The following is a 22,776-nucleotide window of genomic DNA, read 5'->3' as shown; positions in this document are numbered from 1 at the left end:
TTTATCATTCTCTATTTAGCCAAACCCTATTGTTGGACTCTTGGGTTGACCCACTTTTCATTCCTGTAAACAGTACCGCTGTGAACGTCTTTCCCACTTTAGAGCCCCAGTTCCTACTATTCGTCTGATTCTGTTTTTCTTCTCATAGTCAGGCCTGTGGACGTATAGAGCCCCCCTCTCCTCTCTTCTGGCTGTGACCACCCACTTGCCCAGCCCCAAGTAGGGAGTGAAGAGGCAGCTGTTGCCCAGGAGGGCAGGGGCAGGGGAGTAGTCTGCATGTGAGAAGGTGGTAGGGGCCTGACAGGAGAGATCACAGGGGCTTCCAGGTCTGTGTGAAATTTCTAGGGTGGGAGCACTTATATTTATGTTGAAAGGAGGAGGAAAGGAACCCCATGGAGAAAGAACGAAGGTATTAGGCAAAAGGTCCAAGATTAGTTGGAGAGATTAGCTTTAGGGGAAAAAAGCAGAGGAGGAGTGTTTTCTTGCCTCAAAAGAACAACAGAAACATAAATAGATGTAAATATTGGGCAGACATTGTGGGTATTTTCAGTGGGTTGGAGAGTAGTACACCCTTCTGGTTAAAGTAAGCCAGAAGTTCCCATTGGCTGGTTCCCTCTCTCTGTGAAGAGGGGCGTGGGAGTTAACCTGCTGAGGGTAAAGGGAAGGAGGGAGCACTCACTGGGAAGATGATTTTGCACCTAAAAGAGAAAAGGTCCAGAGCCGCCTCTGTGTGCCGTGCTTTGAAATCAACAAAAATAAAAAAGCATGAGTCAGAATGAGAAAGGCTTGGCCAGGCTGAGGTGGGGTAGTCTGGTGACCTGAGATGGAAAATCTTAGGGCACCGCCATGCGGGAGCTTGGGGGAACCCAGTGTGTGGGACTGAAAGCAGAGGAAGATTGTGAACCAGATTAAGGTCACGAATGGCCCCATATCCCTGATGGAGTAGATGATCTGATAAGAGAGGAACTGGCTGTGGATTTAGCCGACTTGAGATCCTGGGTGAAAAGTCAGGATCGCCTAGAGGGAGCTGTGGAGAATAAATAAGGAGACCAGAGGGGGACTTTCCAGTGTCCCCCTGACCCTCATATCTTGTCTTTCCCTTATGCTTCTCAGGTGCTGGTGCAGGGCTGCCTTTTGGACCCTTCCCAGCGGGAGGCATTCCTGCAGCAGGTATACGAGCAGCTCTGTCTCTTTGAGGATAAAGTGGCCACCATGCTGCAGCAGCAGTATGACCCCCAGAGTCAGGTATGTGCGAGAGAAAGCAGGTGGAGACCACTTAGAAAGAGGAGCTATTAAGGGGCAAAAGGGAGAGGGAGCCAGGGATAGAATTGCTGGTGAGCACACACAACAGGTTCCCTGCTGGAGGAGGGCTCACGTACGTTCCCCAAGACACACACTCTTGCTGGGAGAAAATGTGAAAGCCATTTGCCTGTGTGTTTTCAGTCCTAGATCTCCTCCCCTACTGGATCTGAGAGGGTGATCGTGGGCGGCTTTGTTCTCTAGGACTTTGTACAGTCAGGGATAAAGCTGCTTGGACTCACTTGAACGCACTTGCTCATTCCTTTGGACATCCTAGAAATAGCCGAGGAAATTGAGTCCCACCTGTGTGAAGACTTAATCTGATTGATGTAGAGAATATTTCATCATAGTGTTAGGAAACTCTAGGTAAGGGGCCTCATTGACAAAAGGTGGGGAACCCTGCTCAGTATAATCTGGTGCTCCATCCGGTGCCAGACTCCCTGTCCATCTGCAGGTCAGCATCTGAGCACACCCTGGGAGAGCAAGCACAGTCAGGACTCGGCTGCATAGCGGGAGATTGGGGGTCCTCAGAGGATTAGGCCTCTCTGGCCTGGCCAGCGCTGGGCTGTAAATTCTGGCTTGGCTCTGGGTGGGACAGTAGTGCCGTCTGACCAGTTCTGTCTCTTCTGTAATTTGGGCCAGGCAGAGGACCAGTCCCCAGACTCAGGGGAGCCCCCAGGCCGGAAGGTGGGAGTCTCCATGGTGACAGCTGATCTTGGGCTGGTCAGTATGATTCGTCAGGGCATCTTGGCACTGCAGTTGCTCCCCTCAAACTCTAGTGCAGGTCAGTAGAAGGAATGTTGGTGGGGTTGGGGAAATAGGAGGGTATAAGAAGGGGACATTATCAGTATCCATCAAGGTTACCAGGGCACCAGTGGGTCCCCGGGGAGAGGATCTGTCTCCTTGTTTGAGGAAGGTGAGTGTGCATGCGTGTATCTCTCAAGTATTATCAGCTCTGACAACCATCAGGGACCCTAGTGGGAAGGAGTAGCGCTCCAGGGACATCACTTAGGACACTGGGATCCAGCACTCAGGAGGGAGAAGCAGGACAGAGGGAAGAAGGAAGGGTGTTTGCGGATCATAAAACACATCGGTTTGTGGGCACCGAGGTCTTCAGGGCCCCATCAGTTGGATGCCCCCCTGTGACTTTGATCTGGTCAGCGTCCCCAGGTCTGTCCAATGTTTCCTGCTCCAGGTATCATCGTGATCACAGATGGGGTGACCAGTGTCCCTGACGTTGCTGTCTGTGAGACATTGCTGAACCAGCTCCGCAGTGGCACCGTGGCTTGTTCCTTTGTGCAGGTGAGGACTTTGTAGGAAGGAGAGGGAAGTGTAGTATGTCACAAAGTTGGACATGGCTGGTTACTTTCTTATAGGTGACGATCTCCCACGTAAAGCCAATAACATAGTTGCCTGTGTGTTAGTGGGGTGCATAGGTGGCATGTCTAGAACAGGGTAGGTGGCAGTGGTGGGAGAGGACTCTCATCTTCATCCTTAGGGTGTGGGGAGACAGCATGTTATAGGAAAAAGAGTGCTGAATTTGAAATCTGACAGTCATGTCCAGCCTCATCTCCCCCGTTAGATTAGTTATCACTGTTTTGATTGCAAGGATCAGAAAACCCAACTCAAACTAGCTTGAGCAAAGGAAAGAATAGGAATATTCAGCAAACCACAGCCAATTTGGATTGATGGGCCATAGGGTGGGAAGCAAAGCGCTCTGGGAAACAAGACCACGGGGTAGGCATTGGCCAGAACATGAAAAGCTGGTTCTGCTGTATTAAGACGCTTCAGGGTAATTCTGTGGGTGATGCAGGGAAGCACAAGGAAAGTCACTAGTTGGGTTTATGTTTTATAAAGGTCACTCTTGCTGCTGCATGAAGGCAGGAGTGGAAGCAGGGGGGTTAATAATTGCAGTGCTCAAGGTGAGAGAGGAACAGGGCTTAAATGAGGGGACTGAAAAACAAACCGAGGGTTCTAGAGGGGAGGGGGGTGGGGGGATGGGCTAGCCCGGTGATGGGTATTAAGGAGGGCACGTTCTGCGTGGAGCACCGGGTGTTATGCACAAACAATGAATCATGGAACACTACATCAAGAACTAATGATGTGATGTATGGTGATTAACATAACAATAAAAAATTATTAAAAAAAATTAGGGGACTACGGGGTAAGAGACAAGGGGATAGAATTGAGAAAGTGAAGAGGTAGTCAACATGACTTACAATTAGCAAGGTGTGAGGGGTGAGCAAGAAAGAGAGGTCAAGGATGTCTCCCAAGTTTCTGACCTCAGTGGTGACTGGGTTGCTGGCAGAGCTAAACAGGAAGAGAAGCAGCTGGGGTGGAATGAGGACAAGGTGGTCAAACCAGGTGTGTGCGTGTTGGGTTTGAGGCATCTGTGGGTCAACAGGAAAGCAGCAGAAAGCATCACCTTTGGAGTTAGGCCTGCCTGCTCCACTTACTAGCTGGGTGACGTTGGGCACATCACTTGATTCTTGGTCGGATTCATTTGTAAGTGGAGATTATAACAGTGCCTCCCTCGTAGAGTGAGAGAGTGCATTTAAAGTGCTCAGCAGAGTGCATAATTATGTCATAGACGGCTGCTTTTCATAGCAGTTAGCAGTTGGATATGCAGATCTGGTACTCAGGAGACAGCACTAGTTGAGAGAGTTAGGATTTGTCAGCCTGCAGATGGCAGTTGAGCAGAGAAGAGGGCCCCTGAAGAAGCTTGGGTAATACCAGTGTTGAGAAGTTTTTCATAAGAAGGGGGCCCAGCAAAGAAGAAAGGGAAAGAATCAGACAAGAACCAGGAGATTCTCATGTCAGAGAAGTCCGAGCAGCACATAGCAGTGTGAGAGGCAGCAGACTGATCGGGTAAAATGAGGAGTGGAAAGCACCCTCTTGATTTGGTGATGAAGAGGCCACCGGGACCTTTTTCAGGCCATTTCGGTGAAGAGGTGGCAAAGGGAAGTGACTGCAGTGGGTGGGAGAGAAGGAAGCGGAGACAAGCAGACACAAGGACTGTGGCTATTCAGATCAGGTGGGGGCAGGAGAGAATGGAAGCTGGAGGGAAGTGCAGGGCGGAAGAGGCAGGTGCTTTGTTCTGTTGGTTTGGTTTTGAAGCTAGAGACTTTCAGCCCGTTTCTAAGAACACGTGAGGAAGCAGAGTTTGAAAATAAGGGAAAGAAGAGGAAGCCTGATGGAGTGAAGTCTCTCCGTTGACAAGAGGGCGCGGGCTCAAAGTAGATCGAGGGACCCTTTGGGAGTGGAGAGGAGTCCTTTCTTCCTTTGAAACTAGAAGGATAGAAGTGATGATAGGGATAAATTCGACCGAGGGCCTCCCGTCCCTCTCTGAAGGAGAAGGTGCGGGGGAGTACTGTGAGGAGGGGCGGCCAGCATCGGGGAGAACTGTGTTGAGGACAGCCCTGAAGGACTTGCTGGGCTGGGTGTCCCGTGTTCCCGTGTGGTGCCACCCTGGACAGCGATGCACCTTTCTCCAGTTGGGATCCCGTGGATAGGTTGTGCTCCTCATTGGGGTTTGGAGGTCAAAGCAGAGTCCGGTCAGGAGGGCCAGGGATAGACTTGGAGAGCAGAGGTTCAAGGCCGGCAGTCTTAATGAGGTCAGAGAGTGCAGGCGAAGGATGGAAGAAATCCAGAGGGGTATAATGGTGTGCAATCGGTAGGATGTGGCAACTGAAATTGCAAAAATGAAGTGGGTCCAAGAGAAGCCAAGGGCCAGCGTGTAGGCAGCGGGCAGATGAGTGGAATAGAGGGAGTTCCGGGAGATGAGGTTCAGGAACAGAGAGGTCAAGGAATTGAATGGAACATCTCGAGTTGGCCTGTCACCGTCTTCTGTCAAGGGCCAGCTAGTAAATATTTTAAGCTTTGCTGGCCATACGGTCATCACAACTCAGCTCTGCTCTTGTGGTGTCAGAGCAGTCATAGACAAGATGAATGGGCGTGGCTGTGTTGCAGTGAAACCTGTTTACAAAAACAGGTGATGTGCTAGATTTGGCCCACAGGTTATATGTAGTATGCCAATCTCTGATCTACGGGCTTAGTATTCACAATATGGTCCATGGACTGGCAGCATTGGCATCACCAGGGAGCTTGTTAGAAATGGAAAATCTCAGGCCCACCCCAGACCTATTGCATTTTTAACAAAATCCCCAGGTGTTTTGTACATACCCTAAGGTTTGAGAAGCCCTTTTTTTAGAGACACTGAAGTCTCTCCGATGGTAACAGGATGTCCGTGAACCAGTTCTCAAAATCTTTAGTGAGTGGTGCAGTCTGGCGTTTGATGTCCTGCAAAAGGGTGTGGCTTCAGCCAGGGGCCCAGGGAAGGAAAGTTGCAGAGCAGTGGTCTGTCCTGGGAGAACACTGACCCACTTCCTGCTTTGTGGTCCCCAGGGGTGGGAACAGCCACCGGCCCAGTCTCTTCCACTCCTATTTTTACTTCTTTCTCGGGTGCCTGTTTTGGAGGTAGGCCTCTTATTGCTCATTTTCTCTAGGTGGGAGGAGTTTACTCCTATGACTGCAGTTTTGGCCATGTGCCCAACGTGGAATTGATGAAGTTCATCGCAATGGCCACATTTGGTTCTTACCTGTCCACTTGTCCTGAGCCAGAACCAGGCAGCCTGGGTCTGACTGTCTACCACCGGGCATTTCTCCTCTACTCCTTCCTGCGCAGTGGAGAAGCCCTGAACCCCGAGTATTACTGCGGTGAGGGGCAGACTGGGGCCAGGGGTGGGGGGCTGGCGAGTGTAGCATGGACATGGAAGTGATGCAGGAAGGGATCCCTGGGGGGCCTGAGCTCGAGCCTGGGGCTGACTGTTCTGGCACGGTTCTCTCCCCTGGGATGGCAGCATAGCGCCCCCCCCAACCCCCCAGCTCTCTGTCAGCTCACGGATAGCCACCCGCCCCTCCGTCACCTCACTGGTCTTCTAGGCTCTCAGCACCGCCTGTTCAATGAGCACCTGGTCTCCGCAAGCAGCAACCCTGCCCTGGCTCTACGTCGGAAGAAGCACACCGAGAAGGAGGTGCCTGCTGACTTGGTCAGCACAGTGTCTGTTCGGCTTCGAGAGGGTTACAGTGTCCGAGAGGTCACACTGGCCAAAGGTGAGGGTCGCTAGGCTCTGCCCCATCTCGCAAGCCTCAGACCTGCCAGACCAAGCGGAAGGTGCCTAGGTATCACCCGTGAGATTCTGCTTGTCACTGGAGACAAGTGGGTTTTGAGCTGCCTTCAGGGCCTCGTTCTCTTAGCATTTAGCCTCCCGGTTCCATCTTTGCCAGGGGTGGGTCAGCGGAGGGTGGTGTGGTGTCCTGAGCTTGACTCTGTTTTCACATCACTGCTGCAAACTTCTGTTTGTGGCAGTTGGCAGGCTCTAGGCCTGAAATCTCTGGAACTATGCTTGGAACGTTTAGCCAGGCTAGAGTTCCAGGAGGTCGGTGGGGGTTTTGGATAGAACTCAGTCCCAGGCTGGAGTCCTGTGCCCTTCTTCCCCTAACTAGTCTCCTGATTCCCCTGAAGGAGGGTCTCAGCTGGAGGTGAAGCTCGTGCTGTTGTGGAAACACAACATGCGCATCGAGTATGTGGCTATGGCGCCCTGGCCCCTGGAGCCTGAGGGCCCTCGAGGAACACGGGTGGAAGTGACAATGGAAGGGGGCTATGACATTCTGCACGACGTGTCCTGTGCACTAAGGCAACCCATTCGCTCACTCTATCGTACCCACGTTATCCGACGGTTCTGGAACACGCTGCAGAGGTGAATGAGGTCACCACTCAGTGAGTGATGCCCTGTTTGTTGTGTGGGGAGACAGAGGTGTGAAACTGGGAGCTGGTGAGAGCCCCCCTGAGGCCCAGGCTTGTGTCCAGGATCCCACGTCCCCCTGGGGCTCCCTTCCTCTGTGCCCACTGGAGTCAGGGGTGGCTCAGGGTTGACCCTTGCTCTGCAGCATTAACCAGACGGACCAGATGCTAGCCCACCTTCAGTCTTTCTCTTCAGTCCCAGAACATTTCACGCTTCCTGACAGCACCAAAAGCGGAGTGCCGCTCTTCTATATCCCGCCCGGCTCCGCCACCCCGGTGAGTGGTTCTCATGTTCGGCAGCCCCCCTCCACACCCATCCAAGCTCAGACTAGCACAGCTTCTAGAGCCCAGAGCCACCTTCTTTTTCCTTCCCTCTGGGCTTCTAGAACCCAGAGCCAGCTTCTTTTCCTTTCCTTCCCACCTTCCTTTTTCCTAAACCAGAATTCCTAAGCTTTAGCCTTGAGAGCAATTCTCCTCCCTCCTTCCAAGTTCCTGACAGAGAAGGATCTATAGAGAGAGGCTGTCCTCAGCAGACCCCCGGTGCCAGACATAGACTTGGAGAACGCAGAGGTTCCCATGAGCCCCTTCGCCCCATCTCCATGTGGAGTATTCTGGCCTCTCCCCGCATCCTCACCCATTTCCCACCAGTGCCAGCCACCGTGAACTGTGCACTGCCTAAAGACCGTAGCTTCCTTTGTCCTGTGCTCACTTCACCCGCGGCCCAAGGACATCAGCCTTGCACCGCCAGGCGCAGCTTTTGCTAGCACGCAGCTGCCTCACCCTTTGCCTGGGTTTAGCTTAAAGGGCTACCCAGTCTGTCTCTGGGCTCCTCCCAATCTGGCCTTCGTCCTGGAGGCCTCTGTGTTTTGCTCCTGTCCCAAGCTGGGAGCTCCTCTCTGACCCCTGGACCCCACCGTCCTGTTTGCCGGTTGACCCTCGTGCCGTGTTTCTCCACGAATGCTCCTCCTACAGGGCAGTCCTTCCCATCCCCAGGTGCTCTCCCTTCAGCACAGTGGGTCCGACTCCTCCCATGCCCAGTTTGCGGCCTACTGGAAGCCGGTGCTGTCCATGGATGCCAATTCCTGGCAGCGCTGGCTGCACATGCATCGCCTGGTGCTCATCCTGGAGCACGACACGTGGGTATCCTCTGTGGGCTGAGGGGACAGGGAGGGTTGGGGAAGGCGGGGGCAGCAGATGAGCCCTCACCCGCCGCAGCCAAGGAAAAATGACGACCCTTCCCCAGCCTTCCGGGTTACCCACGCCCACATCCTCAGATAGGACCTGGCAGAGAGAGACAGCAGTCTGTTCTCTGCCCCCAAGCTTGGGGCTGCGAGGTCTGACCTCAGCCCACACCACTCTTCCAGACCCATCCCCAAGCACTTGCACACCCCCGGCAGCAACGGTCGCTACAGCACCGTGCAGTGCAGGATCTCGCACTCCTCGCTGACCTCTCTGCTTCGGGACTGGAGCAGCTTCGTGCTGGTCGAGGGATACTCCTATGTGAAGCTGCTGTCCAGGTGTGCAAAGCGATGGGCCCTCGCTCCTCCCCCTCCACCGCATCCCACATCTCTTCCTCTAACCCCAGACCTCACCGCTCCTTCTCAGCCCACTGACAGCCTAGAGCTGCTCACTGACCCCCATCTCTTCCTAGTGCCCCTGACCAGCCCCCCTCCTCCTTCTACATGGTCCGCATCATTTCCAAGGCCCCGTGCATGGTCCTTCGCCTGGGTTTTCCCATCGGCACACCGGCCCAGGCCCGACATAAGGTGAGCTGGGCCCTGACTGACTCCCAGACCCAGGAGCCCTGGAGGGTAGACTGACTCTTTCTCCCCACACCATACAGGGCCAGGGCCAGTGGAGAGAGGAGCCCCCAGATCAAGGAACGCTTGGAGTAGAGGGCTCTCTCACCTTGTCTGGGGGCCCCTTCTCCCAGACCTAGAGGGGATGGGGTTAAGAAGATCTGATCACATTTCTCCCCCAGATTGTGTCAGGCTTACGGGAAGAGATCTTGCGGCTGCGTTTCCCCCACCGGGTGCAAAGCAAGGAGCCAACACCCAAGGTCAAACGGAAAGGGCTGGGGGGCATTGGTGGGGGCAGCTCTCCCTCCAAGTCCCCCCCCATGCTGGGCCCGCAGCAGGCCCTGTCCGACCGGCCCTGCCTTGTGGTCCTGCATAAGCCCCTGGACAAGCTACTCATCAGGTTGGTGGAGAAGCTGGGGCCCGGGCTGGGGCTCAGGCTGGGGCTCAGCTGGGTCCAAGTGGAGATCGAGGGGTTGCCTCTATTGCCTAGGTATGAGAAGCTGCCCCTGGACTACCGGGCACCCTTCTTACTGACACTGGAGCCACCAGGGCCACTGCCGTTGGTGTCAGGCCGCTCAGCCTCTTCTAGCCTGGCGTCGCTGTCCCGCTACCTCTACCAGCAGCGCTGGCTCTGGAGCGTCCCGTCGGGCCTGGCCCCCGCGCTGCCCCTCAGCGCCATCGCACAGCTCCTGTCCATCCTCACTGAGTACGTCACCCGGGCCCCGCCGGGCAGCTTGGGGCAGGGAGAGAGCAGGTGTAGACTCTGGGTTCGGCCCTGGCAGAAAGCCGACTTCAGACCCTGGCCCTCTCTGAGCCCCTGTGCCGCCGCCGCCATTATGCGCGGTCTTTAGCGCAGAGCAGCGCCTGCCACTGCCCTCCCTCGCCTCCCGCACCTGCCACAGTCGACTTACCGTGGCCTGTGCAGCTAGAACTTCCTGCACCTGAGGCACCAGTAGTCTGAGCAGGGCTGCCAGCAGACAAGTCTGCCTGGACAGCTGCTGGAAGTGGTCACGTAAGTAGCATGAGGGGCAGGAGGATGGACTCTGAGTGTCTCTCCCCCATCTCATCCCGTCCCCACCCCCACCTTTGCGGGGCTTCAGAGTCCGACTCTCCGAAGGCTTCCACTTCGCCTGCAGTGGGGAAGGAATCATCAACATGGTCCTGGAGCTTCCAATTCAGGTATGTGCCGTCCCTCGTGACGCCTCCCCACCAGGGCCCGTCATCCGAGGGACACTTGCCTCTCAGCCAGGTTGCGACTGCTGTAAACTCGGCCTCATGGAGATCCTGTGGTCAGAGGACCCAAAGCCTGAGGCCAGTCCCAGGACAATGTGGTGGAGGCTAGGGTTCTGAGGGCCCGAGCTGGCCTGGTTGACGTTTGCCCACGATCTCCCGTTCTGCCCCCAGAACGAGCCCCTGGGGCAGGCTGCAGGCGAAGAGAAGCACACCTGCGTTGTCCAGTACATTCTCTTCCCCCCACACTCTACCTCCACCAAAGACAGGTGAGGCCCAGGTCCTCTCTGGGAGCCGCCTCTCTCCACATTCCCACTTGTCCCTACTGCCTCTGAAGTTGTCTCCTGGGCTGTTAGAGAGCTGGGGTAGTGGGTGCTGTTTGGGGATGCTTCCTCAGGCAGACGCTGGTCTGGAAGGGCCACGTGGGAGTTTCGTCCGTCCTGTGCTCCCCGCGTGGACTGACCCCCTGCCACTCAGCTATGGATTGGACTCTCCTGTCTGCCAGGCTCAGGGCTCCTCCTCCTTTAGCTTCTCCACAGATGACGACAACGACGTGGAGGTGGAGGCCCTGGAAGGAGACTCAGAGCTCAACCTGGTCACTGAGGTGTGGGTGGAGCCTCAGTATGGACGGGTGGGACCCGGCCCTGAGAGCTGGAAGCATCTCCAGGACCTGACATACTCCGAGATCCCTCGAGCTGTGAGTGACCCCTGCAGGACCCCCACACCTTACCAGGGCAGGCGCCATCCCCTCTGGAGTACCACAGCCTATGCACTTCCTGGGCCCTCTGAAGCTCTGTGCTCTGCCCGTCTCTGTGTGGGCTTCCTGGAGAGCTGGACACCAGAGTCCTCAGGCCTAGGGCAGGCTGATCCCTAACTTCTGCTGTTTATGCCCTAGCTCCACCCTCGGGATGCTGCGTGCATAGGCTCCATGCTGAGCTTTGAATACCTGATACAGCTGTGCCAGAGCAAGGAATGGAGTCCCCTGCTCCCAGAGCCAAGGGTCTCTGATGGTCAGTGGGGAAGGGGCCCCCAGGGTGGAGCAGGAGAGTGGAGGGCGGGGGGCAGCCATAGCTGAGGCATCTGGGTTTCACCATGGGTCTTGTCTTCCTTCCCTCCCTCCTAGGATTGGACCAGGGAGGAGATACCTGTGTCCACGAGATCCCTTTCCATTTTGACCTAATGGGACTGTTGCCTCAGTGTCAACAGCTCCAGATGTTCTTCCTTCTGCTTTCTAGAGGTGGGTGAACTTCCTGCTTACTGACCCACAGGGCCAGTGGGTGTGGGAATGATAGAGCGTAGAGAGCAGATGATTCTGCACATGAGTCAGAGGAGCGCTGGGGCAGGAGGAGGCTTGGAGGCCGCACGAGGGCCGCTATGGTCAGGGCTGAGCCAGGGTGCTGGGCAGCAGGAGGCTCTCAGTGCTGAGTGGAGTGTGTGTCGGGCAGAGCCAGAGGGCGTCCCTCCCGCCGAGGGGCCCTGTCCCACCAACGACATGGTGCTGTGCCTGCTGCACAGCTGCCTGGGGCAGGAGCTGAGTGACCGGGAGATCCCGCTGACCGCTGCTGAGCAGGCCACCTTCTTGAGTGAGGTGCTGCGACGGGCCTTCCACAGTCCAGGTGAGTTCCCACCTCTTCCCCAGACAGCACACTCTGGCCCAGCCCCCCTTTTCCCTACCCCTCGGAGTGGGGGGGTTTCTGTCTTTGGGTCTTGGCCTCCCTGTCTCTTTACCTCAGAGTCCTGTCTCTCTGCTGGCCCTGCCCTCGTCTACCCACCTCTACCCCCACTGTAGGTCCAGAGGAGCCAGGGATCCTAAAGGATCGAGCAGTCAGCAGCACCCAAGCCACTGGAGACTCAGCGCCTCCTGCCCTGGTCAGCACCGCTTTGTCTCCTTGAGCCTGTTTTCCCACTGACCTTCTGTTAGCACATATCCATGCCCCAACTTTCTACCACCAGGGATGCCAGAGACAGGGTACTGTCACTCCCCTTTGTCTTAGATCTTCCAAGCTATACCTAGGGCTACACTCCATGGTGGAGGAAGGGAGCAGGGGTTGGGTGGTCCCTTGCAGATTGCTCTGATGTTTCTCTTACAGGGTGGAGGCCCTCCTGAGCCGCTCAAGCCTCTCATCTCTGCCCAGCCCCCTCAGTGGCGCTGCTATGCAAGGCTTCTGACTCCCCAGCATGTGTTTCTGACTTTCCTCCCAGCTACCTTCTCAGGTACCACCTGCTCACCTTTGTCACTAGCCCCAGATACAAACCCCTGGACTCTTTCACCAGCCTACCAGGCAGCTCTGACTTCTGTCTCTTTTCCTCTTCAGATGTCCAACATCTGGGTGCCTGTGGCCTGGAGGGACCCTCTCCAGAGGAGACAAAGCCTAAGTTCGGGGATTGGAGTGGGGCTGCCAGCCTGAAAGATCTGGGAGGACCTGGGGTGAGGGCTGCAAAGGCCCAGGTCCCCACGCTCAGTGTCACCCCAGCCGGCGGTAAGGCTGCTAACTCTTAAGTCAGTTAAGCAGGAGCAGGAATGGGAAGAAATAGAAGGCTTGGAGACCATGTGACACCTCTTCCCACAGACACTGCCCAGAACGCAGGAGACCTAAGCCCGCCTTTCCGTCGGGACTTACAAGCTTACGCTGGGCGTCAGGCTCCACAGACGGAGGGTGCAGATGGTCCGCGGACCCGGTGTCCTGTTTACATCTATAGCTGTGCCCTGGAAGCGCTGAGAGAGCAGATGGTTGGCCTGCAACCCCCTCAGGCACCCCGAGACCTCATCTTCCGGTGAATACCCTCAGTATTGACCTAGGTCCTCCCCCAACCATGGCCCCCAGCCAGGGCTCATGACCACCATGCTCAGGGGTATAGACAGGTTGATGATCAGTGGCAGGAACTCAGTCCATGTCCTGCCGGCTCCTGGCTTAGCTTCCTTCAGCAAATCAGTTGAACTTCCTGGGCCTTGAATATATTCAGTAGAGACGCAGGGAGAGTTCACGGGAGCGAGGGTGGATGGGGAGTCTGAGATACCCCTTAGGAGAGTCGGCCAAGCTTGCTCCTCCCTCCTATTCCTAGGACTCAGTTCCTCGACCAGCCCTCCCCATCCTCAGCCTGGATGGAGCCCAGGTTCAAGGAGGCAGCCAACCATTGTGCCTTGCTGCAGGAGCATGCACAGCGATGCTACGTCCGTGGTGAGCAGGAGGCCACGTTAGGGAGTGTTAGGGAGGAGTCTTTGCGGGATTACGGGCAGAGGGACAGGAGGGTCCATTCCTGAGCTTGACCGTCATGGTCCCTTCCACTTCCTCAGGGCTGTTCCGGAGCTTGCAGCAAGCACAGAGCGTCTCCTCACAGGACTTGCTGATAGCGGTCGATGCCTGTGAGGAGCTACTACAAGAAGTAGACATCACCCCTTTCCTGCTTGCACTGTGTGGCCATACTCGGGGTTTGCCCCAGGCACCCCCAAGCCCTGGGCCTCTCAGCCCTGGGCCCTTCAGCAGCAGCATCGATGAGGGCCCTGAGCCTCAGGACCGAGCTGTCCTGGCTTCTGAGTCCAGGTTAGGATGGTCCCAGAATGATGTGTCAGGGCTGCGTGAGGTCCCTGTAAACAGACCTTCCGAGCCAGGGGTAGGGCTGTGCAAGGTCATGCCCACACACCGGGGAGGTGGTTGCTTTGTCGCTGGCTTCTTGCTCCCATTTACCAGTCTCCTCTCTGTCTCTCCTGTTCTGGCATGAAGTGTTGAGCTGGGTGAGGGTTAGAGAGTTGCCGGCTGCATCAGTGAAAATAGAAGCTTGTTCTGAGGACACTCGGGCAATAGTAGTAATCCCTGGAACCACTCCGTGAGTTTCAGAGTGTGTCGCTCACTGCTGAGTCCCCAGCTCACCTGAGGGGCCCAGCAAGTCCCTGATGAGGGGAGGGAGAAAGGCAAGCGAGCAGACAGCTGTGTGTCTGGCCCCTGCAGCGTATTAGCATCCGGGAAGCAAAAGAAGCAGAGGGAGGAAGGCGCTGATGACGCCCAGGTCCGAACTCTAGCCCAGTTCCCTGTCTGGAGCTCTAGACCCTCCACCTTCTGTGCCCCCCAATCCGTGCATTTTCTCCCCACCAAACCTTGCTTCTCCACCTGTGTTCTTCCAGAGTGAATGAGAGCACCCTCCACCCAGTGGTCCGAGTCAGGAAAGTGAGAGTCCTCCTTACTCATTCCTCTGTGTCACAGAAATGTCCAGTCATTAAGAAACGTGGGGGTTCAAGCCAAAGTGGGTGGGGTGGTTCCCCTTGCCTCTCCCACTGCCCGTGCCGTTGTGCTAAGCACCCTCGCTAGAGCCAAAGATGGTGTGTGCCGCTCCCAGAAGGGACGCAGGCTCCTCCGGGGCTTGGTGGCTCTTAATGCCTCAACGCCCCTCACCCCCAACCTGCCCACTCAGCATAGAGACCGAGGACCTCAGCGAGCCTGAGTTTCAGAACAGCCGTGTCCCTGGCAACCCAGACCCTAGCCTGGAGATCTCTCTGACGGATGTCTGCCAGCTCAGAGGAGAGGCACATGACGCCCTTCATAGCCTCATCCAGGTGAGACGCTTGGGGGAAGAGGAGGGTGGAGGCCCACCTGCCCCAGGGCGCCGTGTGCTCTCTTGGGACCGGGGTATATAGATGTCTACTCTAGGCTAGCGGGGAGTGTTCTGCCGAGGGCAGGCTGACATAATAGGCTCCTTCTAACCCCCAAACAGGAGAAGTTCCTGGAGATAAGCAGTCTCCACTTCCGCACGGTACCCTCCAATCCACACTACTTCTTCTACTGCCCTCCATCCAGCCGGCGAGAGGTCAGCGGCTTCCTCCCTCCCTCCCTCGGACCCCCGAGCCATAACCCCATGGGGCCACCCAGACCCTCTGGACTCCTGGCTCTCTGAGGCCCTGATGTGGTGGCTCTCGTCCAGCTGTGGATAAAGCGGTCTCTTTCTTTTGCTCAGGATGAGGGCCCCCGGGACCCAGCAGACAGAAAAGTCAGTGACCTGGAGTTCTCAGAGGCTGAGCTCATAGGAGAAGAAGGTGTGTGGGCAGGTGGGGAGAGGTGGGAAGGCTGCTTCAAGCCGGGATTCGGGGCCCTCCACTGCCAGCCTGTCCCAGGAAGCCCACGACATGCATCCCTGTCTAGGAGACATGTCAGCCTGCTGTGTGGTCACCGAGAGTGACCCAGAGCTTGAGGTGGAATACCGCGAGAGCCGTGAGCCAGACCTGGGGCCAGCGGGGCTCGACTCCGCCTCACTGTCAGATGCAGACACCGTGAACCCCGATGAAGACTCCTTCAGTATCCTGGGGGGCGACTCACCGACGGGGCCCGAGAGCCTGGTGCGTGACCTGCCGCCTCTCTTCCTGCACCTCACGTGCTCCGTGCGGCTGCACGGGCAACACAGCTCAGTACCCGTGTGCAGCCTGCCCACGTGCCTGGGTGAGTCCAGGGTGCCCGGGGGCAGGCCACAGGTCCCAGTACAGCCCGCCTGCATGGTGGTGGGTAGGGGGCAGAGCCTATGGATAGAACTCATTAGCACTGAGGACTTGAAGTCTGTGCTTATCCCCGGGCTCCAGCAACCCCTGACTTTCCCCCTCTCGCAGGCCAGGTGCTTTCCAGTCTGGAGGGCCCCCCCATTGGAGGCCGAGTGCCCCTGAGGGACCTCAGTGTTACCCTGGACGTCTTTGTGCTGACCTTGCCTGTGGAAGTGGAGCTTCCCCCGACCTCGGACCCTCAGCACCACCGGTGTGGCAGCAAGTTTGGTGGGGGGGTCTGGGCCTTGCTGGGGCAGGGTCCCATTAAAGGAATCTAGAGGCACTTGGGGACTCAGGACCCCTTAAGGATTCCAAGAAAGGAGTGCTGAGGAGGCCTAGGAAGAGGGTAGCTGCTGATCTTTGACCTTGCTCCTACCCTATTCAGGTCCACGTCTGAAAGCAGTGCTTCATTCCCACGATCCCCAGGGCAGCCATCATCTTTAAGGTCGGATGATGGCCTGGGGCCCCCACTGCCACCCCCAGAAGAAGACAGGTACTTCCCCTTCCACCTCGCGGAGTTCCTTGCTCCCTGTCAGTTTTATTTTCTGGAAACCAACGTCTAAACCTTTCTTCCACTTAGGCACCCCGGACTATCCAACTTGGCCACACCCCACAGACTGGCTATTGAGACCACCATGAGTGAGGTGAGGGCCTTCCCTCCCCCAAGCTAGGTGACAACCCCTTAACACTTTAACTGATACCCTTGCCAGCATATGAGTAAGGTAAGGAGCCCCTTTATTCCGCGATCAAAGTAAGGCCACCCTCAATCTGTGAGGCAGTGTCTTCTGGTCTGCGAGGGAGATAATGCCCCAAGCGGCAGGGAGGTGCCCTTTGCCACTTCCTGGATTGCTCTCCGACTGTAGATCCACTGGTTGCTGGAGGATGAGATGGTGGGGGCCCTCCGAAGAGGGGGCATCCCCCAGAGCCCTGCGCTGCAGCGGGCAGCTGCCCACATCCATAGCTCTCCTGGACGCTCCACCTGCCTTCGCCAGACCCTGCCACTGAGTTTTGTGTTTGGGCCAGAACGTTCCCTCACACAATTCAAGGAGGTACGCTGTCCCCGGAACACCCCCCGGTTATCCCAGGGCCCGTTCTTCCCTGGACTCCAGATAGAGAAGTAGAAGGGCCTCTCCTGGTTTGAGTCCATAGCATTCCCCTCCGGACAGCCTCCTCACCACATTGTCCCTCACCCCTGCCTGGAGGCCCAGCTCAGTGGGAAGAGACCCAGCTCCCCTCCTTGTCACTAGGCCTGTTGAAGTTTAGGCAAGTCCCTGACCCTTTGCGCACCTCAACAGTGGGGGTGCCGGTGTCTGCTTCACCAGGGAGTTGTGAGGGTCTGATGAAGTGTGGGGTGCCGTGAATAGGGCGGGCTGCTCCCGCCCGAACTGTAACCTTGGCTCCTGATTCCCCAGGAGTTTCGCCGCCTGCGCCTCCCTGGCCATGTTCTTCTTGAGGATCCTGACAGTGGCTTCTTCTTTGTGGCAGTTGGCCAACAGCCAGGTGCGTCCCAGGGGGAGCCCCCTTCAGCAGCCTGGGCTTGGCACAGCCATGAGGACAGGGCTGAAGGCATCGAAGGGGAGGTGAGTCTTCCCTGGGATAACCTGGGAATGGGGGCGGGGGGGTGGAGGTAGGTGGGGGGGGGCCTGTATTCAGTTCTGACTTCCTGCCCCTCAGGCCCTGACAGCCAGCCCCCAAGCCCCTGGCTCCCCAGAGGGTTCTGAGGGCACCACCCTCCTCAGCCTGCCACAGGGAGGTAAGAGAGGACTCGGGCAACAAAGTCTGGGGGCTAGGACCAGGGACTTGTAGATCCCCGGCCCTGCTTCCATTTTCGGAGGGCGGTCCTAAGCAAAATCAACAGAGGTTCCAGGCCTTTCCCGTCTCTTCCCAGGGAGCCAGCCTGGGCCCAGCCGGGGGCTGAGCCTTATGTCCAGTCAGGGCAGTGTGGACTCTGACCACCTGGGTAAGCTGGGACAACGCAGGGAGGACTCTAAGCTGTTAGGAGGCAGACGCAGGGCTGCATGGCGGAAGGACTGGGCAGAGGGCATCAGAAGGGACTGACGTGAAGGAGCCGGGCCCATCAAGCCTGATACACTTGGAAGATCAGATGAGCCATAGGAAGGAGCTGAACCTCAGCACATTTGACACAGGTTACGATGGCGGCAGCAGTGGTTCAGACAGTGAGGGTCCCAATGAGACCCTAGGGGAGAAGGCTCCCTTCACGTTGCGGACCCCGCCTGGGCCAGCACCTCCACAGCCTTCGCTCTCAGGCCTCCCTGGGCCCTGTGTGCCTGACTTCTGGCTCATCGTTCGGGTGCTGCAGGATCGTGTGGAGGTGTATGCCCACGCACGGTAAGTAGGGCCCTGCACCCTGACTCGGATGTCTGCTGCTTTTCCCTGGTCCCACAGCACTCCTCTCCGGGGTCGTTCCAAAGTAAGACTTGGGACTGAGGGTTTGGGGAGAGGTCTGACTGTATTCTGGGGCTGGAGGGTCCTGACCACTTCCCACAGCCTGAGCAAAGCAGTTCACTCTCTGCTTTCCTAATGGAGTTCAAAGCTGGTAGGATTTGGGCTCCTGTAGCCAAGCATTAAGAGCATCTCCATTTCAGAGCAGCTTCAGAAGCTGACATGGGAATAACAGATGATATGTAACGACCACTTAACTATGTGGCAGACGCTGTTCTTAGTGTTCCACCTGGATCAGCTCCTTCATCTGGGCCACGGTCCTAGAGAGTATTATTCTCCTTGTGGCTTGGCGGGGGGATGGGGGGGGACCTCAAGCACAGGTGAGTTAGATACTTGCCCAAGGTCACAGGAAAGGGCAGAGCCAGGACTCACAGCAAGGCCCCTGGTTAAATATGGCTCCCATCATGGGGTGGGGTGGGTTTAAGAAGGGAAGGCCATCCTTCTGCTCAAGATCTGAGAACGGAGAGGAAGGAAGCTTCGGAAGCTGCCCACGTGGAAGCTGATAAAGCAAGCCTGGAGCCTGTGCTTCCGTAATTGCTATGGAGAATTCCGCTTTTCCCATTTTCCACCATGTCTTCTTCCCTTGGTCCAGTCCTACTCCCTTTTCGTGGCTTCTCTTGGCCCCAGCTCCCAAGCCCCCCGCCACCCCCCCGACTCTGTCTGGTCCATCCCTCCCCTCCAGGAGCCTGATTCGGGAAGATGGGGGGCCAGGCACCGAGTGTCGCCACCTGCAGCAGCTCCTGGTGAGGCGAGTTGGGGAGATCTGCAGGGAGGTCAACCAGGTAAGGGACAGCGAGCAGGGCTTTCTAGGCCTGGGACACTGCTCGGATGAGGAAGGAGTTTCTAGGAGCTTGACTTTCAGAGGCTCTTGATCCATCTTGGATATCTTCTTTGACAGCTGGTTACTGGGGTACTCTTACTCCCTGGGTTCTACAAATGGGGGAACGCTCCCTCACGCACTCCTGGTAGCGTGGGTTACTCTCCCACACCCTGACTTTGAGCTGTTCCATCTTGTGGCCTTGCGCTAGCTTCAGGGATATAATAGTGAACAAGTCAGGGAAACCCTGACTCCCTGGAGCTCGTGTCGAGTGAGGGAGATAGACCTTGAACAACTAAATTACACGAATCATTCCCATTACGATTGTGAAGAATCGTACAGAGGAAAAGTAGAGACTGCGGTGGGAGCATATGACAGGGTCTAACCTTCTGAAGTGTCAAGGAAAGAATTGATTTTTTAAGCTGAGACCTGGAGGGTGGGGACCAGATTCTGGCAAAGAGGAGGGACGAATGTTTCTAACCTGGGGTTCCGAGCCCTGAGCCCGGTGACTGTGGGACACATCTCTGACCCCCCCAGTGATTACTGATGCTCTCTTGACCGCTGACCCCCCGTGATAATGGGCATTCTCTCTGGCCTTTGATCACCCCGACCACCACCACCAATTGTATGAGGAATGTTTCAGTTCCCTGATACCCGGCTCCTCCTCCCAGCGGCTGCTTCTGCAGGACCTCCATGACAGTCACGTGTGTAACTCTCTTCTGGTGGCCGAGAGCGAAGAGGATCTGTGGCGCAGCGAGACCCCCTTCCACTCCCGTCAGCGGGCACCGCTGCCCAGCGATGGTGAGACCCCACCCAGGAGCCTCCCTGCCGCCCTTCCTGTGTCCGTGCTTGGGTGGGAAGACGAGGGCAGAGTGGCCGTGACTTGTTCACCAGTGCCAGGAGAGCAGGGAGGGTAGGACAGAAAAGCGTCACTGAGTTTGGCCATTGAGAGCTCCCGTGTGTCGTTAGTGAACATAGTTTTGGCAGAGAGGTGGGACTAGGAACCAGAGGAGACAGAAGTGAGAGGATCTCACACAGGCGGGGCAGAGAAGAGCGACTCGCTCAGATAGCGTGGCAGGCACACAAGGAAGGAATTTGACAAAAAAGCGGACTCGAGCTCATGTATGTTCCACAGGGAAGGAGGCAGGAGACAAGGAAGGGTTGAAGAACACAGGAGAAAAGGGACCATGGAAGGGGCTGTGACCTGTCTTCCTAAGGCCGTGCCTCTGCCTGGCCCCACCTTCCTTTCCAAAACGACCGTCTTTCCCCTTTGGGTTATAGGGCCGAGGAATGGTGTGGAGGGGTGGGCGAGTCGGCCAAGTCACAGGTAGAAGAAGATCAGAGGGGAGGAGCCTAAGGCCTGGTGGGCGGGTTTGCCTTCCGATCGGCTGTCCCTCCTGACAGGCAGGCACAGGGCCCCTTTGGGCTTCCTGCGATCGCTGGGCTCGGTTAGCAAGTCCTTTACTCTAACTGATGCTCTACCCGAGATGCTAACGGAAGTCTTCACACTTCCGCTCTCTCCTCTTACCCCTGATGACCCCTCAGCACAGCTCGCAGGGGAAAGCCAAATGATGTCGTTCTTTTGCCGTTGTCCCGTCTGGTTTAAAAATAAAATCAGAGCACTTCTTGTTTTTAATATTCTCAGCAAGTCGGTAGGTGAATGTTCCTAACAGTCCCGGACATCACGTCTCTCAGCACATCCTGAGATGTGCTCCGTATCAAAGCACCGTTCCCCTAATTAGTGGACTTCCCAGGGTTTGATGGCGTCTTCTGCACATTGAGCATGAGCTAGGACAGCCACGCACCTTTGCTGCAGATGCCTTCTAGCAGCGTGCGACGGAAGACTGGTCGGAGCCCGGAGACAGCCCTTCCTCATTACAGTCTTTCCATGCGGCTTTGCTGGAGCCCTCGGCAAGCAGCATTCTGTTCCGAACAGCCTCCTGGGTGTTCTATACGCTGCTCACACCTGGCAGCAGCTTCTCTGGGAAACCAGATGGCCACCTCTGCCATATTGGGAGGCTCCTCATCAACCTGGGAAGCTGGAAAGGGTCAGACAAGGCACTGGCCTGTGCCCTTGGGCTCTTGCATTCTGCCCTACTGCCCTGTGGGTTCTTTGGGGCGGCTGTCCTCCAGAGCACTGTGTTTTCCCTGACTCTGGGGGTGTGTATCGGCACTCCCGTTCTCTTGGTTCTAACAGGGTTCTCGTTGCCGCTCTTTGTGAGTTCAAAAGGTGGGGTGTGTGTTATAAATTATATCATGACACAGCCAGAGCGTCCTGACATTGTCTCCAGGACTTTCTCATGCTCTGCCTTATGTGACACCTCTTCTTACCTCCTGCACATCTCCCTGAGAGCCTTTGTGCTGTGACCTGGCTTCCTAAGAGCATGGTCCTGCCTTGTTACCCGAAATGACCGGCTTTCCCCTGCAGGGTAACAGGTCCAAGGAATCCTGGCGAGTGAGGACAAGTAGGCCAATTCCTCAGTGAGAAGTAGCGAGGGCAGAGGGCCGTGTCTCGCTTCTGATCCGCTGTCTCCCTTCCGCCCAGATTACGCTGCTGATGAGAGCTGTGCGCCCCGAGGGTACCTAGCCGCCACAATGCAGTTTGTCCCTGGCCATTTCTCCTGTGACGTTGTGTGGGGAACCGTGATTCGAGTCCATTCGCGCCTGAAAATGGGGCCCAGCATGGGGGTGTCTCGGGGTGTGTGACGGGCATTGAGAGGCAGGCGGGAGGGGAGGGGATCCGGAGAAGGGGGTGTCCTGAGCCCCTGTCACTCCCACAGCCATCCAGGCCCTGCGCTCCGTGCTCAATGCCTTCTCTGTGGTGAACCGGAAGAATATGTTTGTCTATCAGGAACGAGCAACGAAGGCTGTGTACTACCTGCGGTACGTGGGCCCTGAGGAGAGGGGGTAGAGCCGGGACCAAGGATGGTGGCCGAGGAGGTATGTCCAAAGACTGTGCCCTTCTCTCCCAGGCTCTTGGAGACTTCCTGCAGCGAGCGGCCATGGGAAGGTGATGCGCTGCCCCCCTCCCTAGCTCTGTCCCGAAGCCAGGAGCCCATCTACTCTGAGGAAGCTTCGGCACGTATCACCCCCACCCCCGAGGCCCTTGTGCTCCCCTCATACTTTGCCCCCTGGAGCCGGGCCCTGACCCGAGTTTCCCTGTAGGGTCCTCGTTCTCCCCTGGACATGGCTTCTGGCCGCAGTGCCGATGCTGCTCGTCCTGTGGGCCAAGTGGACAGGCATATCCAGCTGCTGGTGCATGGCGTAGGCCAGGCAGGTGAGCGCTGCGCGGAGGGGGCAGGGGAGTGGCCAGAGGGGGTTCCAGAGCCCTCCCGAGACTTCTCTTAGCGCCTTCCTACTCTAGCTCATGCTGTGCTCTGGGTTTCCCTCAAGCAGGAGCTGGGCGGGACAGACAGGTGTTTATAGAGGGTAGGCCCTGCAGCTGATTGAAATGCAGCTTGGGGAAGAGGGGCCGTTAAAGCTGACTAGGTGTCTAGCCTGGGTGACTGGGGGTGGATGGTGGCTCCACCGGCTGGAGACCAAGGGCAGGTTTGGGATGAAAATCATGTTTGGGAGATGGTGTGAGGTTGAGGGACCCGGGAGGCAGCTGGATGTCGCAGCTCATATTTATGGTTGGCTTAATGTGTACCAGGTCTTGGGCTGAGACTGTTACATGTGACGGTATTATTACTCCCATCTTATGGGTGAGGATACTGAAGCTTTGAGAGGTGACACTCACCTGTCCACAGTCACACAGTGAACTAGAATTTAGCAGAACTAGAACCTAGTGCTGGCTGCCTCCAGTATGTGGGGGAATATTCAAGTCTGGGGGTCAAGGGCCAGT

At 56.7% G+C, this 22,776-nt stretch overlaps 1 protein-coding gene across 2 annotated transcripts in view; it reads left to right on the top strand.

Moving 5' to 3' along the window:
* Positions 1-22,776, top strand: part of SZT2 (SZT2 subunit of KICSTOR complex) — a 50,348-nt gene that overhangs the window by 13,502 nt on the left and 14,070 nt on the right. For both annotated transcript variants that reach the window (XM_028123273.2, XM_028123272.2), the window contains exons 5-46: positions 1,114-1,245; positions 1,942-2,083; positions 2,495-2,601; positions 5,805-6,015; positions 6,241-6,411; positions 6,824-7,058; positions 7,249-7,378; positions 8,096-8,238; positions 8,467-8,619; positions 8,754-8,868; positions 9,084-9,301; positions 9,392-9,607; positions 10,002-10,080; positions 10,306-10,400; positions 10,660-10,828; positions 11,027-11,141; positions 11,255-11,368; positions 11,577-11,747; positions 11,921-12,000; positions 12,222-12,345; positions 12,447-12,611; positions 12,702-12,906; positions 13,195-13,310; positions 13,427-13,673; positions 14,539-14,680; positions 14,839-14,931; positions 15,079-15,157; positions 15,264-15,557; positions 15,722-15,863; positions 16,038-16,145; positions 16,233-16,296; positions 16,516-16,701; positions 17,065-17,232; positions 17,327-17,405; positions 17,541-17,612; positions 17,800-18,001; positions 18,798-18,897; positions 19,604-19,733; positions 21,478-21,630; positions 21,713-21,815; positions 21,905-22,010; positions 22,098-22,209. In XM_028123273.2, coding sequence (XP_027979074.1) covers positions 1,114-1,245; positions 1,942-2,083; positions 2,495-2,601; positions 5,805-6,015; positions 6,241-6,411; positions 6,824-7,058; positions 7,249-7,378; positions 8,096-8,238; positions 8,467-8,619; positions 8,754-8,868; positions 9,084-9,301; positions 9,392-9,607; positions 10,002-10,080; positions 10,306-10,400; positions 10,660-10,828; positions 11,027-11,141; positions 11,255-11,368; positions 11,577-11,747; positions 11,921-12,000; positions 12,222-12,345; positions 12,447-12,611; positions 12,702-12,906; positions 13,195-13,310; positions 13,427-13,673; positions 14,539-14,680; positions 14,839-14,931; positions 15,079-15,157; positions 15,264-15,557; positions 15,722-15,863; positions 16,038-16,145; positions 16,233-16,296; positions 16,516-16,701; positions 17,065-17,232; positions 17,327-17,405; positions 17,541-17,612; positions 17,800-18,001; positions 18,798-18,897; positions 19,604-19,733; positions 21,478-21,630; positions 21,713-21,815; positions 21,905-22,010; positions 22,098-22,209 — 5,986 coding nt within the window. The remainder of the gene's footprint in view (positions 1-1,113; positions 1,246-1,941; positions 2,084-2,494; positions 2,602-5,804; positions 6,016-6,240; positions 6,412-6,823; positions 7,059-7,248; positions 7,379-8,095; positions 8,239-8,466; positions 8,620-8,753; positions 8,869-9,083; positions 9,302-9,391; positions 9,608-10,001; positions 10,081-10,305; positions 10,401-10,659; positions 10,829-11,026; positions 11,142-11,254; positions 11,369-11,576; positions 11,748-11,920; positions 12,001-12,221; positions 12,346-12,446; positions 12,612-12,701; positions 12,907-13,194; positions 13,311-13,426; positions 13,674-14,538; positions 14,681-14,838; positions 14,932-15,078; positions 15,158-15,263; positions 15,558-15,721; positions 15,864-16,037; positions 16,146-16,232; positions 16,297-16,515; positions 16,702-17,064; positions 17,233-17,326; positions 17,406-17,540; positions 17,613-17,799; positions 18,002-18,797; positions 18,898-19,603; positions 19,734-21,477; positions 21,631-21,712; positions 21,816-21,904; positions 22,011-22,097; positions 22,210-22,776) is intronic.

This window comes from Eumetopias jubatus, unplaced genomic scaffold (assembly GCF_037043125.1).
Source record: "Eumetopias jubatus isolate StellerSeaLion01/CBP00866 unplaced genomic scaffold, mEumJub1_p1.0 scaffold_4, whole genome shotgun sequence".
Taxonomy (NCBI): domain Eukaryota; kingdom Metazoa; phylum Chordata; class Mammalia; order Carnivora; family Otariidae; genus Eumetopias; species Eumetopias jubatus.
Note: the sequence above shows the minus strand (reverse complement) of the source record. Positions and strands in the feature narration are given on the sequence as shown.